Genomic DNA, 23,084 nt, shown 5'->3' on the forward strand with positions numbered 1-23,084 from the left:
CAAAGCTCCAACCCTTACAACATCTTTCTGGAGATCAGAAATGAGCTCAGTATTCCAGGAGTGACCTAACCGATGTCGTGTACAGCCACAATGTGACAATCCAACTCCTGTGCTCAAAACACTGACCAATAAAGGCAAGCGTACCATACACTTCCTTTAGTATCCCGATACTTGAGAATCCATTTCCAAGGAATGGTGAACCAGCATCCCAAGGTCTTTGTTTGGCAACAGTCCTAGGATCTTACCATTAAGTTTATAAGTCCTGCCCTGGTCTGCCTTACCATGTTTATCTAAAGGAAACTCCATTTGCCACTCCTTGGCCCATCTGATCAAGGTCTCATTGTACTGTGAAGTGACCTGCTTCACACTGCCCATTATCCTCCAATTTTGGTGCCATCTGCAAGATTACTAACCATACCTCTTACATTGACATCCCAATCATTTATATAAATAACAAAAAGCGGTGGATCCACCACCGATCCTCGTGGCACACTGCTGGTCACAGGGCTCCAGTTTGAGAAGCAATCCTCCACCACCACCCTCTGTCTCCTACCTTCAAACCAAGTTCATATGCAAGTGGCTAGCTCCTCTGGATCCCATGTGATCTAACTTTGCTAACCGATTACTGTGAGGAACCTTGTTTATTGTGTATATGAACTTCAGCAAGGCAATATTTACTGCTCTGTCCTCATCCACCTTCTGTGTCACTTCAAAAAGCTCAATCAAGCTTGAGGGATATGATTTCCCACGCACGACAATACTTTCTAGTCTCGTATTCTCAGAACAATGAATAAAGTCGTTTTCCCAAGCATCTTTTACTCACAGGGTCAATCTGGAAGGTTTAGGACTGCAAGTTTGTTCCGAGATTCGTTCACAGAACCAAGCCCACTGATCCTTCGCAAATCAGGTAACAACTGGAAACCCAAGAGGAGATGGAAAGGAATCAGCATGTATGTGTACGTGCGTGCCTGAGCAATCACGCATACATTTGAACATGTGTCTTGCCATAGCCTCCTGCTGGGAAGGGATGTGAGAAGGCATAACTCTACACACACCAAGGAGGGTAGGATCGCCTCGTATTTCCTCAAATGCCCAGACAGACTGCTGTTGGCACTCAATTCTCAAGCTCTCACACCACATCAGGGCACTTGGTTATTGTGAGCAGGCATTGAGCTTCAAAGCACAGACAGAAAACAGGTGGGGCATAAGCCTAGAAATACAAGCAGAACACATCTACTCTCCCTGACAAGTCAAACCTCACTGCCCTGAGACATTCTTCACATATTTCAGATTTTAAAAGAATTACTCGTCTGACTTGTTGCTCTCAAGAAACTGATGAGGAATACTAACTTGTTTGTTTAAACTAAAATCAATCTAGCCCCAGTGACACACGCATCAATAAACCTGATATTAAACAGCTGCAATATCCAAGTATCGTCTCTTTAATCTCTATAAACAGATGAAGACAGGGTGCAGGAATGTGGTAAACAGGAGAGGTGTGCACAGCCAGAGTGCCCTCCAGCAGGATCACAGGCACTGGAAAACACAGCTGCCAAAATGGCAACGTCCCCAAAATACTTCAGCCAATTATGGTGTAATGAATGTCATAACTTTTCCAGATGTGAAACAGTGTGAGAGGGAGACAGAGACAGAGCGAGGTGCAAAGAGCGAGCGCAAGCAAGGGTTCAGAGAGGGAGATAGAGTGTGCGCGGTGGTGGGGGAGGGGGGGGGAGGAGGGGCAGAGCGGGAGGGAGAAGAGCAGAGTGGGCGGCAGGAGAGAGAGAAAATGTCAGACAGACAGCATTCGGGATCAGGGAATAGACAGAAGACAGTCAGAGAGAGAAATGAAAGAACGTTGTGGGGGGGGGGGGGGGGGGGAGGAGGAAAAGAGAGATGTTTGGGGGGTGGGGGGCAGCCCTGAATAGTAAACTGCAGTCAAAATGGATTGCGGGGGGGGGGGGGGGGGGGGGGTCTTGCCTGTCCAAACTTTGATTTCTTGGGAGTAAGATAGTGCAAATAGACATTTGACAAAATTACATGGCTCTCCCTTTATAGTGAAACACACACACAGACATGAAAATTCGTGCTCACAGTTCCCATAATTCCCCAGGGTTATTAGAGCTGACGCTGTACCAAGTGCCACATGTTAACTTGCTACGTCAATCACGCCCCTTCTGTTTCACTTTGTGAAGCATCACACAGTGGCTGCTCAGGTTTTCACCACGAGGTGGCCCCATGAAACATCTCCCTCTACACCATCACCATTGTGTACCACCCACTCACCATGGCCAACATTAGGACTGGATAATTACATCCTTCACAGGGAAACTCAGCATGAAAGCTGGAGACATTCAGCCCATCATTCCTGTGCCAGCACACTGAGTAAATGTGAGGTTTTGCACTTTGGAAAAAAGAATACAGGCATGGACTATTTTCTAAACGGTAAGAAAATTCGCAAATCAGAAGTACAAAGGGATCTGGGAGTGTTGGTCCAGGATTCTCTAAAGGTTAACTTGCAGGTAGAGTCCATGATTAAGAAAGCGAATGTAATGTTGTTGTTTATTTCAAGAGGGTTGGAATATAAAAGCAGTGATGTGCTTTTGAGGCTTTATAAAGCTCTAGTTAGGCCCCATTTAGAATACTGTGTGCAATTTTGGGCCCCACACCTCAGGAAGGACATACTAGCCTTGGAGCGTGTCCAGCGGAGATTCACACGGATGATCCCTGGAATGATAGGTTTAACGTATGATGAACGGCTAAGGATCCTGGGATTGTATTCATTAGAGTTTAGAAGGTTGAGGGGAGATCTAATAGAAACTTACAAGATAATGTATGGTTTAGAAGGGGTGGACGCTAGGAAGTTGTTTCTGTTAGGCGGAGAGACTAGGACCCGTGGGCACAGCCCTAAAATTAGAGGGGGTAAATTTAAAACTGAAATGAGACGACATTTCTTCAGCCAGAGAGTGGTGGGCTTGTGGAATTCATTGCCGCAGAGTGCAGTGGAGGCCGGGACGTTGGATGCCTTCAAGGCAGAGATCAACAAATTCTTGATCTCAGAAGGAATCTAGGGCTACGGGGAGAGTGCAGGGAAATGGAGTTGAAATGCCCATCAGCCATGATTTAAATGCTCAATGGGTCGATTGGCCTTACCTTTCCTCCTATGTGTTATGGTCTTATGGTCTAAGCAATCCAAAATTTATACCCTCAGCCTGCGCTCTCACCGGTGCTCTGTATCTTGATTTGCCACAAATATTCACTGTATTTTCCTTCAGAAGATCACTACAGTCCCTACTTCAAACAAAATCTGTGGCAAAGAAGTTGCTTTAGATTGGGGAGGTGGCTGTGGCATGGGGTGGTCATACCAGTGGGCTGAGACCTGCCTGGGTAATGTTCTCAGGAAAACTGAAAAGGACAGCAGATGCTGTAAATCAGAAAAAAGAAACAGAAATTGCTGGAAAAGCTCAGCAGGCCTGGCATCATCTGTGGAGAGAAATCAAAGTTAATGTCTCGGGTCACGTGACCCACAGACGCTGTCAGACCTGCTGAGCTTTTCCAGCAACTTCGGTTTGTTTATGTTCTGGGGCCGCGGATTTACCCTAGCGGAAGGTGTCATTTGAAATTAACAAAGATGTAGAAGTAAAAGCTCATTTAACGGTGACCAGGGCAAAAGCAGCCACTACCAACTGTTGCAAAAACTCATCTGGTTCACTTTTGGGAAGGAAATCTACTGCCCTAACAGAGTCTGGTCTACACGTGACTCCACATCAACCTCAGCAACTCTTAAACATCCTCTTAGCTGTTAGGGACAGGCAATAAACGTTGTCCTAGCCAGCGATGCCCACAATTCATGAATGAATGAAGAAATTTCTTCCCCACCAAGCTGATGAGCTCTCATCATGGACTCCTGGCCAGGACCCGTAAACTGCCGTTCTGCCACGTGGTAGTGTCACAAATCACTCGGAATCCTCCCTATATCTTCAAGGTAACCACGACTGTTCATCCACTAATCAGTACCATCTGTACAGCTGCTTCTGTGCTATAAAGTCTCCCAAACATTCTTCAAACAAGCCACATCAGACAACATCTGAAACCAAGGCAAAGATTGGGAAGAATCTGAGATAACAAGGTGTGGAGCTGGATGAACACAGCGGCCCAGCAGCATCAGAGGAGCAGGAAAGCTGATGTTTCGGGCCTAGACCCTGCTTCAGGAAGAAGATTCTCCAGCATCTACAGCTCCTCCTGTCTTGAGAAGAAGGTAGGTGTTTTGAAGAGCAACTTGAAGAAAGATGGAGAGCGAGAAGACAGAGGATTTCAGATAATGGGGCTGAGGAGGCAGACAGCACAGCTACCAATGACACAATAATGACAATAAGGTGGTGCCCAACATTAGGAACAGAGGGCTCTGCAGCAGCAGTAGGCTCCTCATACTGCTCCACCATTTAATAAGGCCTTGATTGATCTGATAATGGCTTCAGCCTCATTCTCCTGACTGCACCTCATAATCCTCAACTCCCTTGCCTCCCAATGAGAGGATTACAGTGTCCTAGGGGTAATGCTGGTGGTGGTGAGGCCACAGAAGGAATCGAAAACAGGGTTTTAAAAATCTTTTCAAGAATTAAGATGCTGCTAGACTGTGAGGACCACAGTGAACAAGACTTGGTGCAGCTCAGGAGCAGAGTTTATGTTTAATTCAATTGCAACTAGGGAGGCCAACAGAGAGCAGAACAGTAGAATCAAGTCGAGAGAGAGAGAACAAAGGAGGTAAGTATATCTCAACAATTAAATACATCCGAAGGGATTCTGCAGAACACTGCCAGCTTCTCTGCAAATAATGCTACTGGCTGCACACGTACCTGTTAATCTCCTCTGCTCCCATATGAAAGAGGACATCAGTTGAAGTCACACCAAAGGCCACGTCATTGATGTTCAATGTGCACGGATCGGAAACGAAATGAACACGCTGTCAGAAGGCAAACACATAAGACGGATCAAGATTTTCACAGCTACACTCACTGCTTCTTTAGTTACCTTTCCTGTACTCGAGGTACTGGCACCTAATATAGTGTACAATTATCCAGTCACCCTCCCAGCCCACCCCGACGCTTACCCAATTAGTCATACCCAAGGCTAGATTGAATCATAAAATGTGAACCCTTAAAATCTAACTCTTCTGCAAAGATTTCCCCCTAATATTTAACCATCACCTCAATTAGCACAACATTCTATTATCTTCACTCTTCTCCTAGCAACCATCCTTACATCTGGAATTATGATATACATCTTCAAATCTAACAGAAGATTTTGAAGAGAGTGAGCACACCCAGATATAGAGGACAAAACAGAGGGTCAGCTGTGGTTCAGTTGGAAACAGTCTCACTGGAGTCACGAGTTTAGGGGATCAAGGCCCACACCACTGATTAGAGCTCCAAACTCCAGGGTGACACTGCCATGCAATGCTGTGGGAGCACCACACTGCCCCCAGGGTGGGAACGTGCAGAGGGAGTGCCATGCTGGCCACGGGAATGGCACAGCATGCTGTCAGAGATGCCAACTTTTACATGAACAGATAAATCTCTTCGCTGGTGGATGTAATATAGCTCCTGCGGTGCTTCAAGAAAAAGAAACAAGCAGCTGGTTTCTCCCAATCTGAGGGCCAATATTTGCCTCTCTATATGCATTATTACACAGGGTTACAGGCAAAGAGTAGGGGAGAGTGGATTTAATTCCATTTTTCAGAGCCAGCACAAAGTTAATGGCCCAAATGGAGTCCTATTGTGATCACTACCTAAGTGCCGGGGCTGTGAACAGGAACAAGTGGGAATTATAGTTTTCATCTTGGATGAACCATTGCTCAGATGATGTATTCCTGAAGATTGGGCCAGGTCACCTTCCACAGAGAGTGATCAGAGGTCTCGGGAGCAGGTCATAACATGCCATGCAGGATTAGAACAGGGATAAATCAGAAGGAAGGACTTAGCTACCTCCTCCCAGCCAGTGGTCACTGAAGATTTACAGCCAGCGCAGCAGCAATAAATGAATTGAGTGCTCTACAGTACAAGGGGGACACAAGACTGATCAGTCTTTAAACCAAGGCTCCAATGAAACGGAAAGCCTGGCTTTCCACTGTGAGTGCTCCCATGCCTCAGCCAGTCTTACTGTGGGTCAACTATGAGGGAGTTAAACAAGACCTGGGTGAGGAAGGAGGATGGGCAACAGACCAGATGTTGACCTTTCACCTCTGGAACCCAGGGGGAATAAAACAGAGTCCAGAAGGATAAGTGATGGGAGCCAGATCACACTAGCTGTTGGAATACAGAATGAAGATAAAAATGAACAAATGGAACAGGAATGAGAGATCCAACCAGATTTGGGTTCGTGCACAGAAGATGCACTCTCACGGACCTAGCAGCTGAACGTAGCCCAGCCACACGGCCCGGCCTGGCCCGGCTCCTGGGGCTGATGGCCCGATCCAGCCCAGTGCAGCCTCTCAGATAGACAGCGCAGCCTCACATTAGTCACACCCAATTCAAGCTACCAAATTTTGCTCTAAATGTTGTTAATTAAAGCTGAAACAGCAGCACAAGCCAATATTATACAGGAGAGAGAAAAGATGCACAAGGGAAAAATAACTCAAAGATGACGATTTTCATCCCTGTCTCAAAGCACAAATGAACAGTAATAAATCAGAAGGTCATGGGTCCAAGCAGCCTGCCAGAGGCAGGAGCATATAACCCAAGCCGGTATCAGAGGGCCAGCGCCGCACCGCCCTGCCAGACGGCCAGCGCCGAGGGAGCGCCGCACCACCGGAGGGCCATTAAGCCAAGGTCCTTTATGTGCTTTCACATGCAAGTTAATAAAATAAAACCTGCACTATTTGGACAGGCAGCAGGGAAGCATTCTCCATGTTGTCCTTGGGCTGATTTTTGTTCCTTACTCAAAGTAAAAAACAAATCGACTGGTCATCATCACACGGCTGTTTCTGATGGGCATGCTGTGCACATGAAAACAAGCCTCTACCTCATGATGGACATCATGACATACTGAGGAGTTAATGATGATCAACTATACTGCTTTCAGGCTACTGTTTAAGAATTCCCGGAGGGATCTTCAACAAGAGTCAGCTTTCAAATCCTTCTTGGTGTGAAGACCCTAAATAGCCCAATTGCTATATCTCAGGCCAGTACCTTAAATGCTGATTATTCACAGCAATTAGGCTTTTGTTACTTTAAAAAAAAGGAGAACATACAAACGAACGCAATCTGCTTTAAACAGCAGCTTTAATGTAGTAAAAGCTTTGAAGCAGAAGGTTGCTCTGAGAGATAGCTGCCTATATCATACTGGCAGAGTAAGGAGCAGCCCCAGATGTCAGTACACTGCATCGTTGATAAACACTGCTCCAGCTGCAAGGTGATGCAAGACTCCACAAACTGTCGTCCACAGGATCGATGCTGTTTATTGTACAACATGCTCCTGGTAGCTGTTCTCCACTACCTCTCCAGGCATCAGAGGGACTGAGATAATAGAGGGATTGTGTTCAAGAGCTGTGAAGTTATGCTCCAGCTGTACAAAAGCTGGCTCAGCCACATCTGGAGCAGTGTCCAGTTCCGGTTGCCTCATTACAGGCAAGATGTGGAAGCATTGGAAAAGGTACAGAGGAGATTCACCAGGATGTTGCTTGGAATGGAGGGAAGGTCTTACAAGTAGGGCTTTTCTCTTGAGAACGACAAAGGATGAGAGTTGATTTGATAGAGGTGTGCAAAATGATCAGAGATATAGATAGAGTAGACAGCCAGAGACTTTTTCCTAGGGTGGAGATAGCTATTACAAGGGGGCATAGTTTTAAAGTGAGTGGAGGTAGATATAGGGGAGATGTCAGAGGTAGGTTCTTTACTCAGAGAGTGGTCGGGGCGTGGAAGTGCACTGCTGGAGAGGGTAGTGGAGTCGCCATCATTAGGGGCATTTAAGTGGCTATTAGATAGGCATATGGATGATAGTATAAAAGGTCGGGGTGGAGGTTAGATAGGCCTTAGGTTTAGCGTAAAAGTTCAGCACAACATGGTGGCTGAAGGGCCTGTACTGTGCTGCACTGTTCTATGTTCTAACATGGTCTGGATTCCCCCCCCCCCCCCGCCAACATACTGGACCAATCAGGTCAGTGTAGTGGTGACATTTCTTTCCCCATTCGGCACAGACAAGGCCAGAATTTACTGCATGGCCCAACGCACCACCTTGACCTGAGACAGTAATCACCTACACTGTGTAAGGACAGCAGATTTCCGTTGATAAGCCTGTCTGGTTTTGAACTGGAATCTGGCAGCCTCCCTGACATTTTTACTGACCCAAGTTTTTTCCTTTAAAAAGGCTCCAGTTTGCAAATTAACTTGTTTGGAATTCTCAATCAGGCCACGGTGGGAGTTGAACTCAGGATCTCTGGGGATGCTGGGAGTGTGGTTATAACATCACTGGGCAGGTGATCCAGAACCCCAGACCTGTGTTCTGGGGCTACGTGAGACAGTGAAATTTGAGTTCATCATAATCTGGATTTAAAAGCTAGGTCTAATGGTGACCAGTGTAACCACTGCTGATTGTTGTAAAAATCTGTGTACTTTAGGGAAGGAAATCTGTTGCCCTTCCTTGGTCAGGCCCATATGAACTCCAGATACAGAGCAACGTGGTTGACCCTTCACCTCTCCCTGAAATGGCCTGGTTTGCGTCAAACTGCGGTCACAGTAACAAGAAAACAGTTGATAACATTCCAGCCCTATCACCCCATAAATAAACTGGATTAGAAAGTTCAGAATTAACGCTTCAGCCAAAGGGTTTAAGGGCAGATGTAGAGAAAGATCATTGAAAGGTGAAATACCTCCTTGTCTTCTTTAGATGGCTCAAAGCAGTAGAACGGTGCCTGAGGATATACAAAATCGTGGTGAACATCCCTCAGTGATGGTACGACCACAAGATGTGACCCTGAGCTGAACAGAAACCGTGCATTTAGAGAGGCAAGGGTTTGTTCTTAAATTCTACCACCTCATCTCCCAACCCACACACAGCCTGAATGCTGCAATTTCTAATGCATTATACACTGCAATAGCACTTTTCAGGCTCTGATTGGCAGCAAAACTGAAAGGAAGCAGCCAGCCTTCCACTGTAACTGAAGTAGTAACAATTAGAATTTAGAGAGTAATATTCAATGCTGCCACTGCAATGTGCTGACCAAGTGTAATCAGCCAGGGTTAGCTGCCCAGGTAAAAGAGGAGAGATTACAAAGTATTTTCTTTCATAGGTTGTGAGTGTCACTGGCTGGTCAGTGACTGATCACTCCTCTTACCCACTGCCCCATTGTCCCAGGGAAGGTGCCTTCCTGAACTGCTGCAGTCCGTGTGGAGGGGGGCCACCCCCAATGCCGCTAGGGAGCGAGTTCCACAATTTTGACCCAGCGACACTGAATGAACGGTGAAATACTCCAAGTCACTACAGCGAGTGGCTTGGAGGGAATCTTGCAGGGGGCAGTGTTCCCACATAACTGCTGCTCTTGTCCTTCGCGACGGAAGTGGTTGAGAGTTTGGAAGGTGCTGTCTGAGGATCTTGCAGACGGTACACACTGCTGCCACTGAGCGTCACTGGCGGTGGTCCGGCTGCACAACCCGAGTGCTGCTGCGTCCAGGGGAAAGTGGGGAACATTCCATATCACTCCTGACCTGTGCCTTGTAGACGGGGGGACAGCGTCTGAGGAAGGGTCACCAACCTCAAAACTTTCAATCTGACCTTTCTTCACAAGTGCTGCCAGACCTGCTGAGCTTTTCCAGCAACTTTGTTTTGGCTGTTGTCGATGGTGGACAGGCTTTGGGGAGTCAGGAGGCGAGTTACTCACTGCAGCATTCCTAGCCTCCGACCTGCTCTTGTGTTTTTAATGTGGTGAGTCCAGTTGAATTTCTGGTCAATGGTAACTCCCAGGATGTTGATAATGGGAATGAAGGGACTAACATACCCAGGAGAGGGGAGATCAAAACTGGGGTACTAGAGAAATGAGACTCTGACATGGATCATAGAAGAACAGGAGGATAAGACTGTTTGGCCTCTCAAGTTCACTCGATCATCTAAAAAAGATCACAGCTGATTATGGGGTAGAGCTCCACTTTCTGACAATTCACTGAGACGGAAAAAATCTACTAAACAGGCCTCAAACATGTTCAATGATGGAGACTCCACAACCCTCGCGGGCAGAGAATTTCAAAGATTTATCAGGCTCTGAGTGAAGAAATTTCTCAGTCTGATCTGATCTGAAACAATAAGGAACAAAAAAGAAATACCAAGGGGCAAAAAACACTAGGAGGTGTCATATACAGACCCCTACACTGCAGCAGTGATGTCAAGAATTGCAGCAAAATGAAATTAGAGATGAATGTGGCTAGGGAATGTTGGTGATCATGTGTGATTTTAATCTGCACACTGACTGAACAAATCAAGTTAGCCACAACACCGTAGAGGAGAAATTCCTAGATTGTATACATAGAACATAGAACAGTACAGCACAGAACAGGCCCTTCAGCCCACAATGTTGTGCCGACCATTGATCCTCATGTATGCACCCTCAAATTTCTGTGACCATATACATGTCCAGCAGTCTCTTAAATGACCCCAATGATCTTGCTTCCACAACTGCTGCTGGCAACGCATTCCATGCTCTCACAACTCTCTGTGTAAAGAACCTGCCTCTGACATCCCCTCTATACTTTCCACCAACCAGCTTAAAACTATGACCCCTCGTGCTAGCCATTTCTGCCCTGGGAAATAGTCTCTGGCTAGCAACTCTATCTATGCCTCTCATTATCTTGTATACCTCAATTAGGTCCCCTCTCCTCCTCCTTTTCTCCAATGAAAAGAGACCGAGCTCAGTCAACCTCTCTTCATAAGATAAGCCCTCCAGTCCAGGCAGCATCCTGGTAAACCTCTTCTGAACCCTCTCCAAAGCATCCACATCTTTCCTATAATAGGGCGCCCAGAACTGGACGCAGTATTCCAAGTGCGGTCTAACCAAAGTTTTATAGAGATGCAACAAGATCTCACGACTCTTAAACTCAATCCCCCTGTTAATGAAAGCCAAAACACCATATGCTTTCTTAACAACCCTGTCCACTTGGGTGGCCATTTTAAGGGATCTATGTATCTGCACACCAAGATCCCTCTGTTCCTCCACGCTGCCAAGAATCCTATCCTTAATCCTGTACTCACCTTTCAAATTCGACCTTCCAAAATGCATCACCTCGCATTTATCCAGGTTGAACTCCATCTGCCACCTCTCAGCCCATCTCTGCATCCTGTCAATGTCCCGCTGCAGCCTACAACAGCCCTCTACACTGTCAACGACACCTCCGACCTTTGTGTCGTCTGCAAACTTGCTGACCCATCCTTCAATTCCCTCATCCAAGTCATTAATAAAAATTACAAACAGTAGAGGCCCAAGGACAGAGCCCTGTGGAACTCCACTCACCACTGACTTCCAGGCAGAATATTTTCCTTCTACTACCACTCGCTGTCTTCTGTTGGCCAGCCAATTCTGTATCCAAGCAGCTAAGTTCCCCTGTATCCCATTCCTCCTGACCTTCTGAATGAGCCTACCATGGGGAACCTTATCAAATGCCTTACTGAAGTCCATATACACCACATCCACAGCTCGACCCTCATCAACTTTTCTAGTCACATCCTCAAAAAACTCGATAAGGTTTGTAAGGCATGACCTACCCCTCAAGATGGTACAAGATGGTTTTCGTGACCAATAGGTGGAGGAACCAACTAGAGAGCTGGTCATCTTAGACTGGGTACTGTGTAATGAGAAGGGAATCATTACCAATCTAGATGTGAGAGACCATTTGGGGATGAGCGAACATAACACAATGGAATTTATAATCGAGATGGAGACAGGTAGTTGATTTGGAGACTGGGGTGCTGAACCTTGATAAAGGAAACTACAAGGATATGAGGCGTGAGTTGGCCTGGACAGAATGGGGAGAGTTACTTAAAGGGATGACAGTGGGCAGGCACTAGCAAACATTTGAAGAATACATGGGGGAATTTACAACAACTGTTTATACCTGCATGCCATGAAGGTCAAATGGACAAGGTGGCCAATCTATGGTTTACAAAGGAAATAAAAGATAGTATTCGATCCAAGGAAGAAGCATTTGGATTGGCCAAGAAAAATGATAAATCTGAGGTTTCGGAGCACTTTAGAATTCAAAAAAAGGACCAAGGGATTGATTAAGAAAGGGAAAAGAGTACGAAAATAAGTTTGCAGGGAGCATAAAGACTGATGTTAAGAGTTTTTATAGGTAGGTGAAGAGACAGCGATAGGTAAAGACAAATGCAGGTCCCCTACAGACAAACAAGGGAACATATAAGAGGACATAGAAATGGCTGAGGTACATATTCAATACATACTTTGGTTCTGTCTTCACAAAACAGGACCCAAATCAGATAGCAGAATTGTTTGAGGATGCAAGGTTTAGAGGGAAGAACTGAGGGAGATCAATATAAGTACAGAAATCATGGTGGGAAAATTGTTTGGATTGAAGGCCAATAAATCCCCAGGGCCTGATAATCTACATCCCAGAGAGTACTTAAGGAAGTAGCTCTAGAAATAGTGAACGGACTGGTGGTCATCTTCCAGGATTCTACAGACTCTACAACAGTCCCTGCAGATTGGAGGGTTGCTAATGTCACTCCAGTATGCAAAAAGGGAGGTAGAGAGAAAACAGGGAATTATAGACCAGTGAGCCTAACATCAGTAGTGGGGAAAATTCTCATAATCCATTATCAAGGATTTTATAGCAGAGCATTCAGAAAGCAGTGGCAGGATCAAACAGAGTCAGCATGGGTTTATGAAGGGGAAATCATGCTTAACAAATCAAAGGAAATTCAATGAAGATGTAACAAGTAGAGTTGATAAGGGGAGCCAGTCGATGCAGTATATTTGAACTTTCAGAAAGCGTTTGACAAAGTCCCACATAAGAGACTAATGTGCAAGATTAAAGTGCACGGGACTGGGGGAAGTGTATTGAGATGGATAGGAAACTGGTTGGCAGAGACGAAACAGAGAGTAGGAATTAGTGAGTCCTTTTCAAACTGGCAGGCAATAACTAGTGGGGTGCCACAACCATTGGTGCTGGGACCCCAGCTGTCCACAAGATATAATAATGATTTGGATGACAGAACAAAATGTAACATCTCCAAGACTGCAGATGATACCAAGTTGCAGGGGAGAGTGAACTATGACGGTGGACGCAGAGATCCTTCAGCGTGATCTCAACAGGTTGGGTGAGTGGGCAAATCAATGCTGGAAGCAGTAAAATTTGGAGAAATGTGAGGTTATTCCCTTTGGAAGCAAAAAACAAAACAGACAGACAACTACCCTGATTGGCTGTACATTGGGAGAGGGGAGTGTGCAGTGGGACCTGGGTGTCCTTGTGCACCAGTTGCTGAAGGTAAGTGTGCAGATGCAGCAGATGGTAAAGAAGGCACATGGTACGTTGGCCTTCATTGCGAGAGGTTTTGAGTATGGAGCGGGGATGTGTTGTTGCAGTCGTACAGGGCCTTGGTGAGGTTACATCTGGAATATTCTGTGCAGTTCTGGGTGTCGTTTTGGAGGAAGGATGCTCTTGCAGGTGAGGGAGTACAGCGAAGGTTAACCAGGCTGATTCCGGGGACGGCGGGTCTGGTGTATGAGAACAGAGTGACCAGATTGGGATTGTTTTCACTAGAGTTCAGACGAATAACAGGTAATCTCAGAGACTCATAAAAGTCAAACAGGATGAGGCAGGGCAGATACAGGGAGGATATTCCCAATGGTGGGTGTGTCCAGAAGCAGAGTCACAGGATTCAGGGTCGATTCAGGACAGAGATGAGGAGACATCTCCTCAACCAAAGAGTGGTGAGCCTGTGGAATTCATTACGACAGGAAGGAACTGATGCCAAAACATTCAATGTGTTCAGGAGGCAACTAGATACGGCACTTGGGGTGAATGGGATCAAAGGTTATGGGGAGAAAGCAGGATTAGGCTATTGAGTTGGTCATGAAGAATGACAGAGCAGGTTCGAAGGGCTGAATGCCTCTTCCTGCTCCTACCTTCTATGTTTGTATGATCTGAATGATATACTGAGACCAGCCCTCTATCTTAAATTCCTCAGCTCTTGGGGAACAACCTCCCCATGTCTATCCTGTCAACTCCCTTCATAACATTGAATGTTTTTGGAGACCACCACTCGTGCTTCTCAACACCACAGAATGTCAACCAATTTACTTAACTGCTGATGCTGGAGAATCTGAGATAACAAGATGTAGAGCTGGATGAACACTGCAGGCCAAGCAGCATCAGAGGAGCAGGAAGGTTGATGTTTCGGGTCTGGACCCTTCTTCAGAAAATTTACTCAGCTTCTCAAAAGGACAACCCCACTTCATCCCAGGGCCCAATCTAGTGAACCTTCACTGTACTGCCTCCAACATATATCCTTCCTTAAACATGGAGACCAAACCTGCACAGAATGTTCCAGGTGTAGTTTCGCCAAGCCCATGTAGAATTGTAACAAGACCGTGTTATTTCTTGTCCTCCAATTCTCTTGCAATAAAGGCCAGCATACTATTTGCTTTCTGAATTGTTCGCTGCACCTGTAATACTAACTGTGTTGCTTGTACAAGTACACACAAGTGTCCCTGAACATCAACAAATTTCATAGCTTTTCCTATAAAAATGCTGCTTTCCTATTCTTACAAGAAAAACAAATAACCTTGCACTTTTCTACTTCATAATCTACGTGTTATCCCCTCACAGAATCCAACTGGTATGTTATAGTTCTGTACTTGCAGTGGGGAGACACTACCAGGTCAGAGTAGGGTCTTATTTACATGATACATCCCACAAAGACCAAACGCAGGCTGTTTATTATGCCAGTGTCTTAGTGGGCAAACAATAACAAGACCAGGGTACCTTTGAAGAGAAATGGTCTTATGGTATAGCAGCAGTCTCCCTACATCTAGATCAGAAGCTAGGAATTTGTGGTCACATGGAAGGTGACTAAGCAGGTGGATGACCAATGTGATGGTGGGCAGTAAGAGGAAGAGGAACATAGAACATAGAACAGTACAGCACAGAACAGGCCCTTCAGCCCACAATGTTGTGCTGACCATTGATCCTCATGTATGCACCCTCAAATTTCTGTGACCATATACATGTCCAGCAGTCTCTTAAATGACCCCAATGATCTTGCTTCCACAACTGCTGCTGGCAACACATTCCATGCTCTCACAACTCTCTGTGTAAAGAACCTGCCTCTGACATCCCCTCTATACTTTCCACCAACCAGCTTAAAACTATGACCCCTCGTGCTAGCCATTTCTGCCCTGGGAAATAGTCTCTGGCTATCAACTCTATCTATGCCTCTCATTATCTTGTATACCTCAATTAGGACCCCTCTCCTCCTCCTTTTCTCCAATGAAAAGAGACCGAGCTCAGTCAACCTCTCTTCATAAGATAAGCCCTCCAGTCCAGGCAGCATACTGGTAAACCTCCTCTGAGCCCTCTCCAAAGCATCCACATTTTTCCTATAATAGGGCGCCCAGAACTGGACGCAGTATTCCAAGTGCGGTCTAACCAAAGTTTTATAGAGATGCAACAAGATCTCACGACTCTTAAACTCAATCCCCCTGTTAATGAAAGCCAAAACACCATATGCTTTCTTAACAACCCTGTCCACTTGGGTGGCCATTTTAAGGGATCTATGTATCTGCACACCAAGATCCCTCTGTTCCTCCACACTGCCAAGAATCCTATCCTTAATCCTGTACTCAGCTTTCAAATTCCACCTTCCAAAATGCATCACCTCGCATTTATCCAGGTTGAACTCCATCTGCCACCTCTCAGCCCATCTCTGCATCCTGTCAATGTCCCGCTGCAGCCTACAACAGCCCTCTACACTGTCAACGACACCTCCGACCTTTGTGTCGTCTGCAAACTTGCTGACCCATCCTTCAATCCCCTCATCCAAGTCATTAATAAAAATTACAAACAGTAGAGGCCCAAGGACAGAGCCCTGTGGAACCCCACTCACCACTGACTTCCAGGCAGAATATTTTCCTTCTACTACCACTCGCTGTCTTCTGTTGGCCAGCCAATTCTGTATCCAAGCAGCTAAGTTCCCCTGTATCCCATTCCTCCTGACCTTCTGAATGAGCCTACCATGGGGAACCTTATCAAATGCCTTACTGAAGTCCATATACACCACATCCACAGCTCGACCCTCATCAACTTTTCTAGTCACATCCTCAAAAATCTCGATAAGGTTTGTAAGGCATGACCTACCCCTCACAAAGCCGTGTTGACTGTATTTGATCAAGGAGTTAGTGAACAATCTGAAAGATGCAGTAACTGAAGCACAGCAGTCTCCCCAAGTGAAAAGCGGCAGACAGATGGCCACAAAAAGTGCACTTCAGCAACTCAAGATTCCTTTGACAGCACATTCCAAACTCAGATTGTTTACCATCGAGAAGGACAAGCTACATTGGAACACCACCCCTGCAATCTTTCCTGCAAGATCGTCACCATCCTGACTTGGAAATATTTCGCTATTTGTTCAAGATCTCTAGGTGAAAAACCTGGAATTCCCTACCTCACAATATTAAGGGTGTCTCTACACCCCAGGGACTGCAATGGTTCAAGGCAGCAATTTATCACCATCTTCCCCAGGGCGACGAAAGAAGTGCCATCAATGCTGGCCTAGCCAGTGACACCCACATGCAGTGAAAGAATAAACACAAGCGTACTGATGGTATGGGAGGTGGTGCAGAAACATACCCCCTCGTTCCTTCCACGATTCCCTTCATGCACTGTTTAAAAACCTCTTGGTAGGTCACTGTCAGCTGGCAGTTCTAGGATTAAAAACATTAAAATGACGTGAAGTGCTACAGCAATATCACTCATTCAAGCACCATGTCGGAGTTCCTTCCTCGACTCTCAGTTCACTTTAACGACAAGATGGGAAACCAGATTATAATAACTGTGCTCTCCCCGCACAGCCACAGAGATCTACAGCACAGAGTATGGTCCTTTAACCCATCACATCTGCTGCATGCAGAGTGCAATGCCTGGATGGACCAGCACCACTGACAACACAACACTCCGGCAGGCACATGCAGGATGTGCAAACCTGAACTGATCAGGGAGCGAGCGAGAGACAGACAGCGAGGGAGGGGGCGAGAGAGAGACAGCGAGGGAGGGGGCGAGAGAGAGACAGCGAGGGAGGGGGCGAGAGAGAGACAGCGAGGGAGGGGGCGAGAGAGAGACAGCGAGGGAGGGAGCGAGAGAGAGACAGCGAGGGAGGGAGCGAGAGAGAGACAGCGAGGGAGGGAGCGAGAGAGAGACAGCGAGGGAGGGAGCGAGAGAGAGACAGCGAGGGAGGGAGCGAGAGAGAGACAGCGAGGGAGGGAGCGAGAGAGAGACAGCGAGGGAGGGAGCGAGAGAGAGACAGCGAGGGAGGGAGCGAGAGAGAGACAGCGAGGGAGGGAGCGAGAGAGAGACAGCGAGGGAGGGAGCGAGAGAGAGACAGCGAGGGAGGGAGCGAGAGAGAGACAGCGAGGGAGGGAGCGAGAGAGAGACAGCGAGGGAGGGAGCGAGAGAGAGACAGCGAGGGAGGGAGCGAGAGAGAGACAGCGAGGGAGGGAGCGAGAGAGAGACAGCGAGGGAGAGACAGCGAGGGAGAGACAGCGAGGGAGAGACAGCGAGGGAGAGACAGCGAGGGAGAGACAGCGAGGGAGAGACAGCGAGGGAGAGACAGCGAGGGAGAGACAGCGAGGGAGAGACAGCGAGGGAGAGACAGCGAGGGAGAGACAGCGAGGGAGAGACAGCGAGGGAGAGACAGCGAGGGAGGGAGCGAGAGAGAGACAGCGAGGGAGGGAGCGAGAGAGAGACAGCGAGGGAGGGAGCGAGAGAGAGAGAGACAGCGAGGGAGGGAGCGAGAGAGAGAGAGAGACAGCGAGGGAGGGAGCGAGAGAGAGAGAGAGACAGCGAGGGAGGGAGCGAGAGAGAGAGAGAGACAGCGAGGGAGGGAGAGAGAGAGAGAGAGACAGCGAGGGAGGGAGCGAGAGAGAGAGAGAGACAGCGAGGGAGGGAGCGAGAGAGAGAGAGAGACAGCGAGGGAGGGAGCGAGAGAGAGAGAGAGAGACAGCGAGAGAGAGAGAGAGACAGCGAGGGAGGGAGCGAGAGAGAGAGACAGCGAGGGAGGGAGCGAGAGAGAGAGAGAGACAGCGAGGGAGGGAGCAAGAGAGACAGCGAGGGAGGGAGCGAGAGAGAGAGAGAGAGAGACACAGCGAGGGAGGGAGCGAGAAAGCGAGAGAGAGAGACACAGCGAGGGAGGGGGCAAGGGAGTGCCAGAATATGTAGAGAGAGAGGAGCGAGCAAAGAGGTTAAAGAGAGAGACAAATAGAGTAGGTGACCTTCTTATGAGGCCAGGGCTAACCGCTCAGTGAGCACAACAGGGGACTGAAACTGGTGAAGACTGTTAAATGCATTCTGGAAAAAAAACCTTTTACACGGAAAAGATTGTGGGGAAAAGGAATTATTATATATGCAAATAGCTTGGTTTACTTTATTTTATCCTTTAGAATACAGAACATAGAACAGTACAGCACAGAACAGGCCCTTCAGCCCACGATGTTGTGCTGACCATTGATCCTCATGTATGCACCCTCAAATTTCTGTGACCATATGCATGTCCAGCAGTCTCTTAAATGACCCCAATGACCTTGCTTCCACAACTGCTGCTGGCAACGCATTCCATGCTGTCACAACTCTCTGTGTAAAGAACACGCCTCTGACATCCCCTCTATACTTTCCGCCAACCAGCTTAAAACTATGACCCCTCGTGTTAGCCTTTTCTGCCCTGGGAAATAGTCTCTGGCTATCAACTCTATCTATCTATGCCTCTCATTATCTTGTATTCCTCAATTAGGTCCCCTCTCCTCCTCCTTTTCTCCAATGAAAAAAGTCTGAGCTCAGTCAACCTCTCTTCATAAGATAAGCCCTCCAGTCCAGGCAGCATCCTGGTAAACCTCCTCTGAACCCTCTCCAAAGCATCCACATCTTTCCTATAATAGGGTGACCAGAACTGGACACAGTATTCCAAGTGCGGTCTAACCAAAGTTTTATAGAGCTGCAACAAGATCTCATGACTCTTAAACTCAATCCCCCTGTTAATGAAAGCCAAAACACCATATGCTTTCTTAACAACCCTGTCCACTTGGGTGGCCATTTTAAGGGATCTATGTATCTGCACACCAAGATCCCTCTGTTCCTCCACACTGCCAAGAATCCTATCCTTAATCCTGTACTCAGCTTTCAAATTCCACCTTCCAAAATGCATCACCTCGCATTTATCCAGGTTGAACTCCATCTGCCACCTCAGCCCATCTCTGCATCCTGTCAATGTCCCGCTGCAGCCTACAACAGCCCTCTATACTGTCAACGACACCTCCAACCTTCATGTTGTCTGCAAACTTGCTGACCCATCCTTCAATCCCCTCATCCAAGTCATTAATAAAAATTACAAACAGTAGAGGCCCAAGGACAGAGCCCTGTGGAACACCACTCACCACTGACTTCCAGGCAGAATATTTTCCTTCTACTACCACTCGCTGTCTTCTGTTGGCCAGCCAATTCTGTATCCAAGCAGCTAAGTTCCCCTGTATCCCATTCCTCCTGACCTTCTGAATGAGCCTACCCTGGGGAACCTTATCAAATGCCTTGCTGAAGTCCATATACACCACATCCACAGCTCGACCCTCATCAACTTTTCTAGTCACACCCTCAAAGAACTCGATAAGGTTTGTGAGGCATGACCTGCCCCTCACAAAGCCGTGTTGACTGCATTTGATCAAGCCATGCTCTTCCAGATGGTCATAAATCCTATCCCTCAGAATCCTTTCTAACACCTTGCAGACGACAGACATGAGACTTACTGGTCTGTAATTGCCGGGGATTTCCCTATTTCCTTTCTTGAAGAGAGGAATTACATTTGCCTCTCTCCAGTCCTCAGGTACGACTCCAGTGGAGAGCGAGGATGCAAAGATCCTCGCAAGTGGCGAAGCAATTGTATTTCTCACTTCCCAAAGCAGCCGAGGACAAATCCGGTCCGGGCCTGGCGACTTGTCAATCTTAATGTTTGACAAAATTCTCAGCACATCAGCTTCCTCTATCTCTATCCATTCCAGCATGCGTACCTGTTCTTCAAAGGTTTCATTCACTACAAAGTTCATTTCTTTCGTAAAGACAGAAGCAAAAAACTCATTTAGGGCTTCCCCTACCTCTTTCCTTCTGCACAACTGTTAACAATCAGATGAGCATAGAACACGTGTTTCAGTGAGAGACCACCTCATTGAATAAAAATGATCTACCCAGCCAGATTTCAGTCTGCGATGTGACTTGTTCAGCAGAACCATAACAGATGTATTAAAAATCCTAGATAATCCTCTTGTAGTTCTTCTGTTAATTGCTTCCAATGACAGGAGATTGACGGTTGAAGACGGTACAGAGAACCTTACCTCAATCTGCTGATGTTTAACATCCACAAACGGCCCCAGCTGTAAGGAAACAAGAAGAAATATTGACAACGATGGCGATTGTACAGATGATTGGGCTGTTGCAACAGACAGCCCAGGTTTCAGGCCTCCGAGGCCTGGAGTAGAAAGTTTGCCACTTCTATGTTAAATGTGTCCTGTTGCAGTCCTTCTTTAATTTTTTGGATTTTGGTTTGCACTTCAGCTCCACCCTCCTGACCCCCGCGCACCCAGTGTGGGGAGGGACAGACAAGTCTAAGGACCTGGGCCTGGCCAAAGTGGCCATTAACAGGCCGGGCGATGTGCCTCTCTTTCGCGGTTACATCCATGCTTGGGTGATCCTGCAGAGGAAGTACATGCTGCTCACCGCTACAGTCGAGGCCTGTAGAGATCAGTGGGAGCAGTGAGGCCTGGAGTACATTATCAGCCTACAACATGAGATTTTAATGTATTAAGTTTCTGTTTTGTTGTACAAGTTCCCATCTGATTTTTAAAAAAATTTGTGTGTTCCCCAGAAATGATTGATGGGGTCGATCCAAGACGAACTTTATTTTCAGTCCAAGTGACTAAGAGGAATTTTCCACTGTTTTCTAACCTCTTGTTGTCCCTGTCCCAGAAGGTTTGACTGGGGCAGAGCTGAGGGGACTTTAAGTTTATTTTTGAGTTCATACGAGTAGAGGACAAGTTGACTTTGCACGTTAACCCCCTTGATGTTCTTATCACAAGAGGGTTTAATGGGGACGGTGTCAAGGGAACTTTACTTTCAGTACAAACAAGTAGAGAGTTTCACTCTGCATTTTGGTCCCTTGTTGTCCTTATCCCAGGACTGTTTGATGGGGACAGAGGGGAGGGGCTGTGATTTCCATTTTCAAAGATTTGGAGTAATTAGTTTCAATTTCCAAACAGTAGAGAAAACTTATGCTTTCTAAACAGAAAACCAATGAGCTTTAACCCAGTGCTGCCCCTATCCCAGGAGTGTTCAATGGTGGCGGTGTCATGAGGACTTGATTTTCTTTGTTCACATCAGAGAGAGATTCTGGCTTTAGTGCCAGATTAACCAAACCCTTACCGAACAAAAAGACAGAAACCTCATAAAGGACCAGCAGTCCCCAGTATAAAAAAAGGGAGCTGCAGGTGAACCCAGCACAGGTTACTAAGCAAAGCACGACAGGGAGTGAGTGAGTGAGTGATCAGAATCGGATGTGACTCAGAAAGCAACATTAATAGGTAGAACGGAAGTGGGTACCCACTAGAATGCAGACATCTGGTTGGTCCCTGTTGACGACATCTATCAGATCCAGCATGGGGTCGTAGGTGATGCTGTCTGTGGTGGTGTAGGGTCCACAGGCCACAAGAACCATCTGCTGCTCCAAACCTGGGGGCATCACTCACAGCTCATTAAAGTGCTTGTGTCAGGACCCTCCCCTCCCCCTCTCCTCTCACCACCAGCACCTTCTGACACACTATAAATAATTACAATAAATCAGTCAGATGAGGAAAGGAACCCACACCCAGACATGCACTGGCTGAGGAAGTCACATCTCAAAGCCTGAACATCAGGGTTTTCTACAGAGATTACACCACGTAATGTGTGATGTTTTAATGTCACTGAGTGAGCACCTATCAATTGTCTTACAAGTCACCAGAGCCACGTCGAGGTTATAATGATCAAGAAAGATCGATCAGATTTAAGAGAAGCCAAGGGGTGAGCCAGCCCTGTCTTTAAAATGAAGAAGGGGGCATCAATAGAGGTGACATAAAGATGATGTTGTCCATTGTGGGTGAGACCACAACCAGAGTGGGAAGGGGGGGGCAACCAAAAGGCACTCACTAATAGATCCATTCAGAAATGTGGGAAAACCTCCTCACCCGGTTTGTGGGGGCAGGGATATGACACATGTTCTCACCAGGAAGGGACAAGGTGAATAGCATTGATCCAGTCAAGGGGAAGCTGGGTTAACATGAATGGGAAAGGAAAAGGAGGTTAAGAGGGCTGGGACACTCAAGGGGAGCAGTCTCAACTCGTCTATGTTCATTCTCAAATATTTTGCAAGTCCAATTTCTATAACTAAGACACGTAAGGTCAATTAGAGGAAAGAAATAACAGAATTACAAAGCATCTTTCACATCCTCAGGACGCTCCAAAGTGCTTTACGACAAATTCAATAAGTTAAGTACTTTTGCTTGAAATGTAGTCACAGTTGTAAAGTAGTAGGGAACAGTGAATTTTGAACACAGATCGCAGTGATGGTTTTGTACATCATTTACCTTCATGACGCTCCTCTGGTTTGTAGAAAGGCAGTGGCACTCCCTGCAAAAGGGGCACATCCAAAAAATGATTTAGCAGAGAGAACTGGTTATCAGCACAGTGTAAAACTAAGGGAATTCGCCGAGTGGGGAATAGTGGAAAAAGGTGTTTAGATAGTACATAAAATGTTTTGAATCTGTTTTATCATTCTACACTCTTCCTCCTTAATGCAAGCTG

At 46.8% G+C, this 23,084-nt stretch overlaps 1 protein-coding gene across 1 annotated transcript in view; it reads right to left on the reverse strand.

Moving 5' to 3' along the window:
* The window catches only part of pola2 (polymerase (DNA directed), alpha 2), a 56,123-nt gene that overhangs the window by 12,286 nt on the left and 20,753 nt on the right, over positions 1 to 23,084 (reverse strand). The window contains exons 11-16 of the mRNA XM_059641614.1: positions 22,868 to 22,910; positions 21,850 to 21,974; positions 20,585 to 20,623; positions 16,845 to 16,918; positions 8,864 to 8,972; positions 4,854 to 4,960 (exon numbers count right to left, since the gene is read on the reverse strand). Of these exons, the coding sequence (XP_059497597.1) occupies positions 4,854 to 4,960; positions 8,864 to 8,972; positions 16,845 to 16,918; positions 20,585 to 20,623; positions 21,850 to 21,974; positions 22,868 to 22,910 (497 nt within the window). The remainder of the gene's footprint in view (positions 1 to 4,853; positions 4,961 to 8,863; positions 8,973 to 16,844; positions 16,919 to 20,584; positions 20,624 to 21,849; positions 21,975 to 22,867; positions 22,911 to 23,084) is intronic.

This window comes from Stegostoma tigrinum, chromosome 42 (assembly GCF_030684315.1).
Source record: "Stegostoma tigrinum isolate sSteTig4 chromosome 42, sSteTig4.hap1, whole genome shotgun sequence".
NCBI lineage: Eukaryota > Metazoa > Chordata > Chondrichthyes > Orectolobiformes > Stegostomatidae > Stegostoma > Stegostoma tigrinum.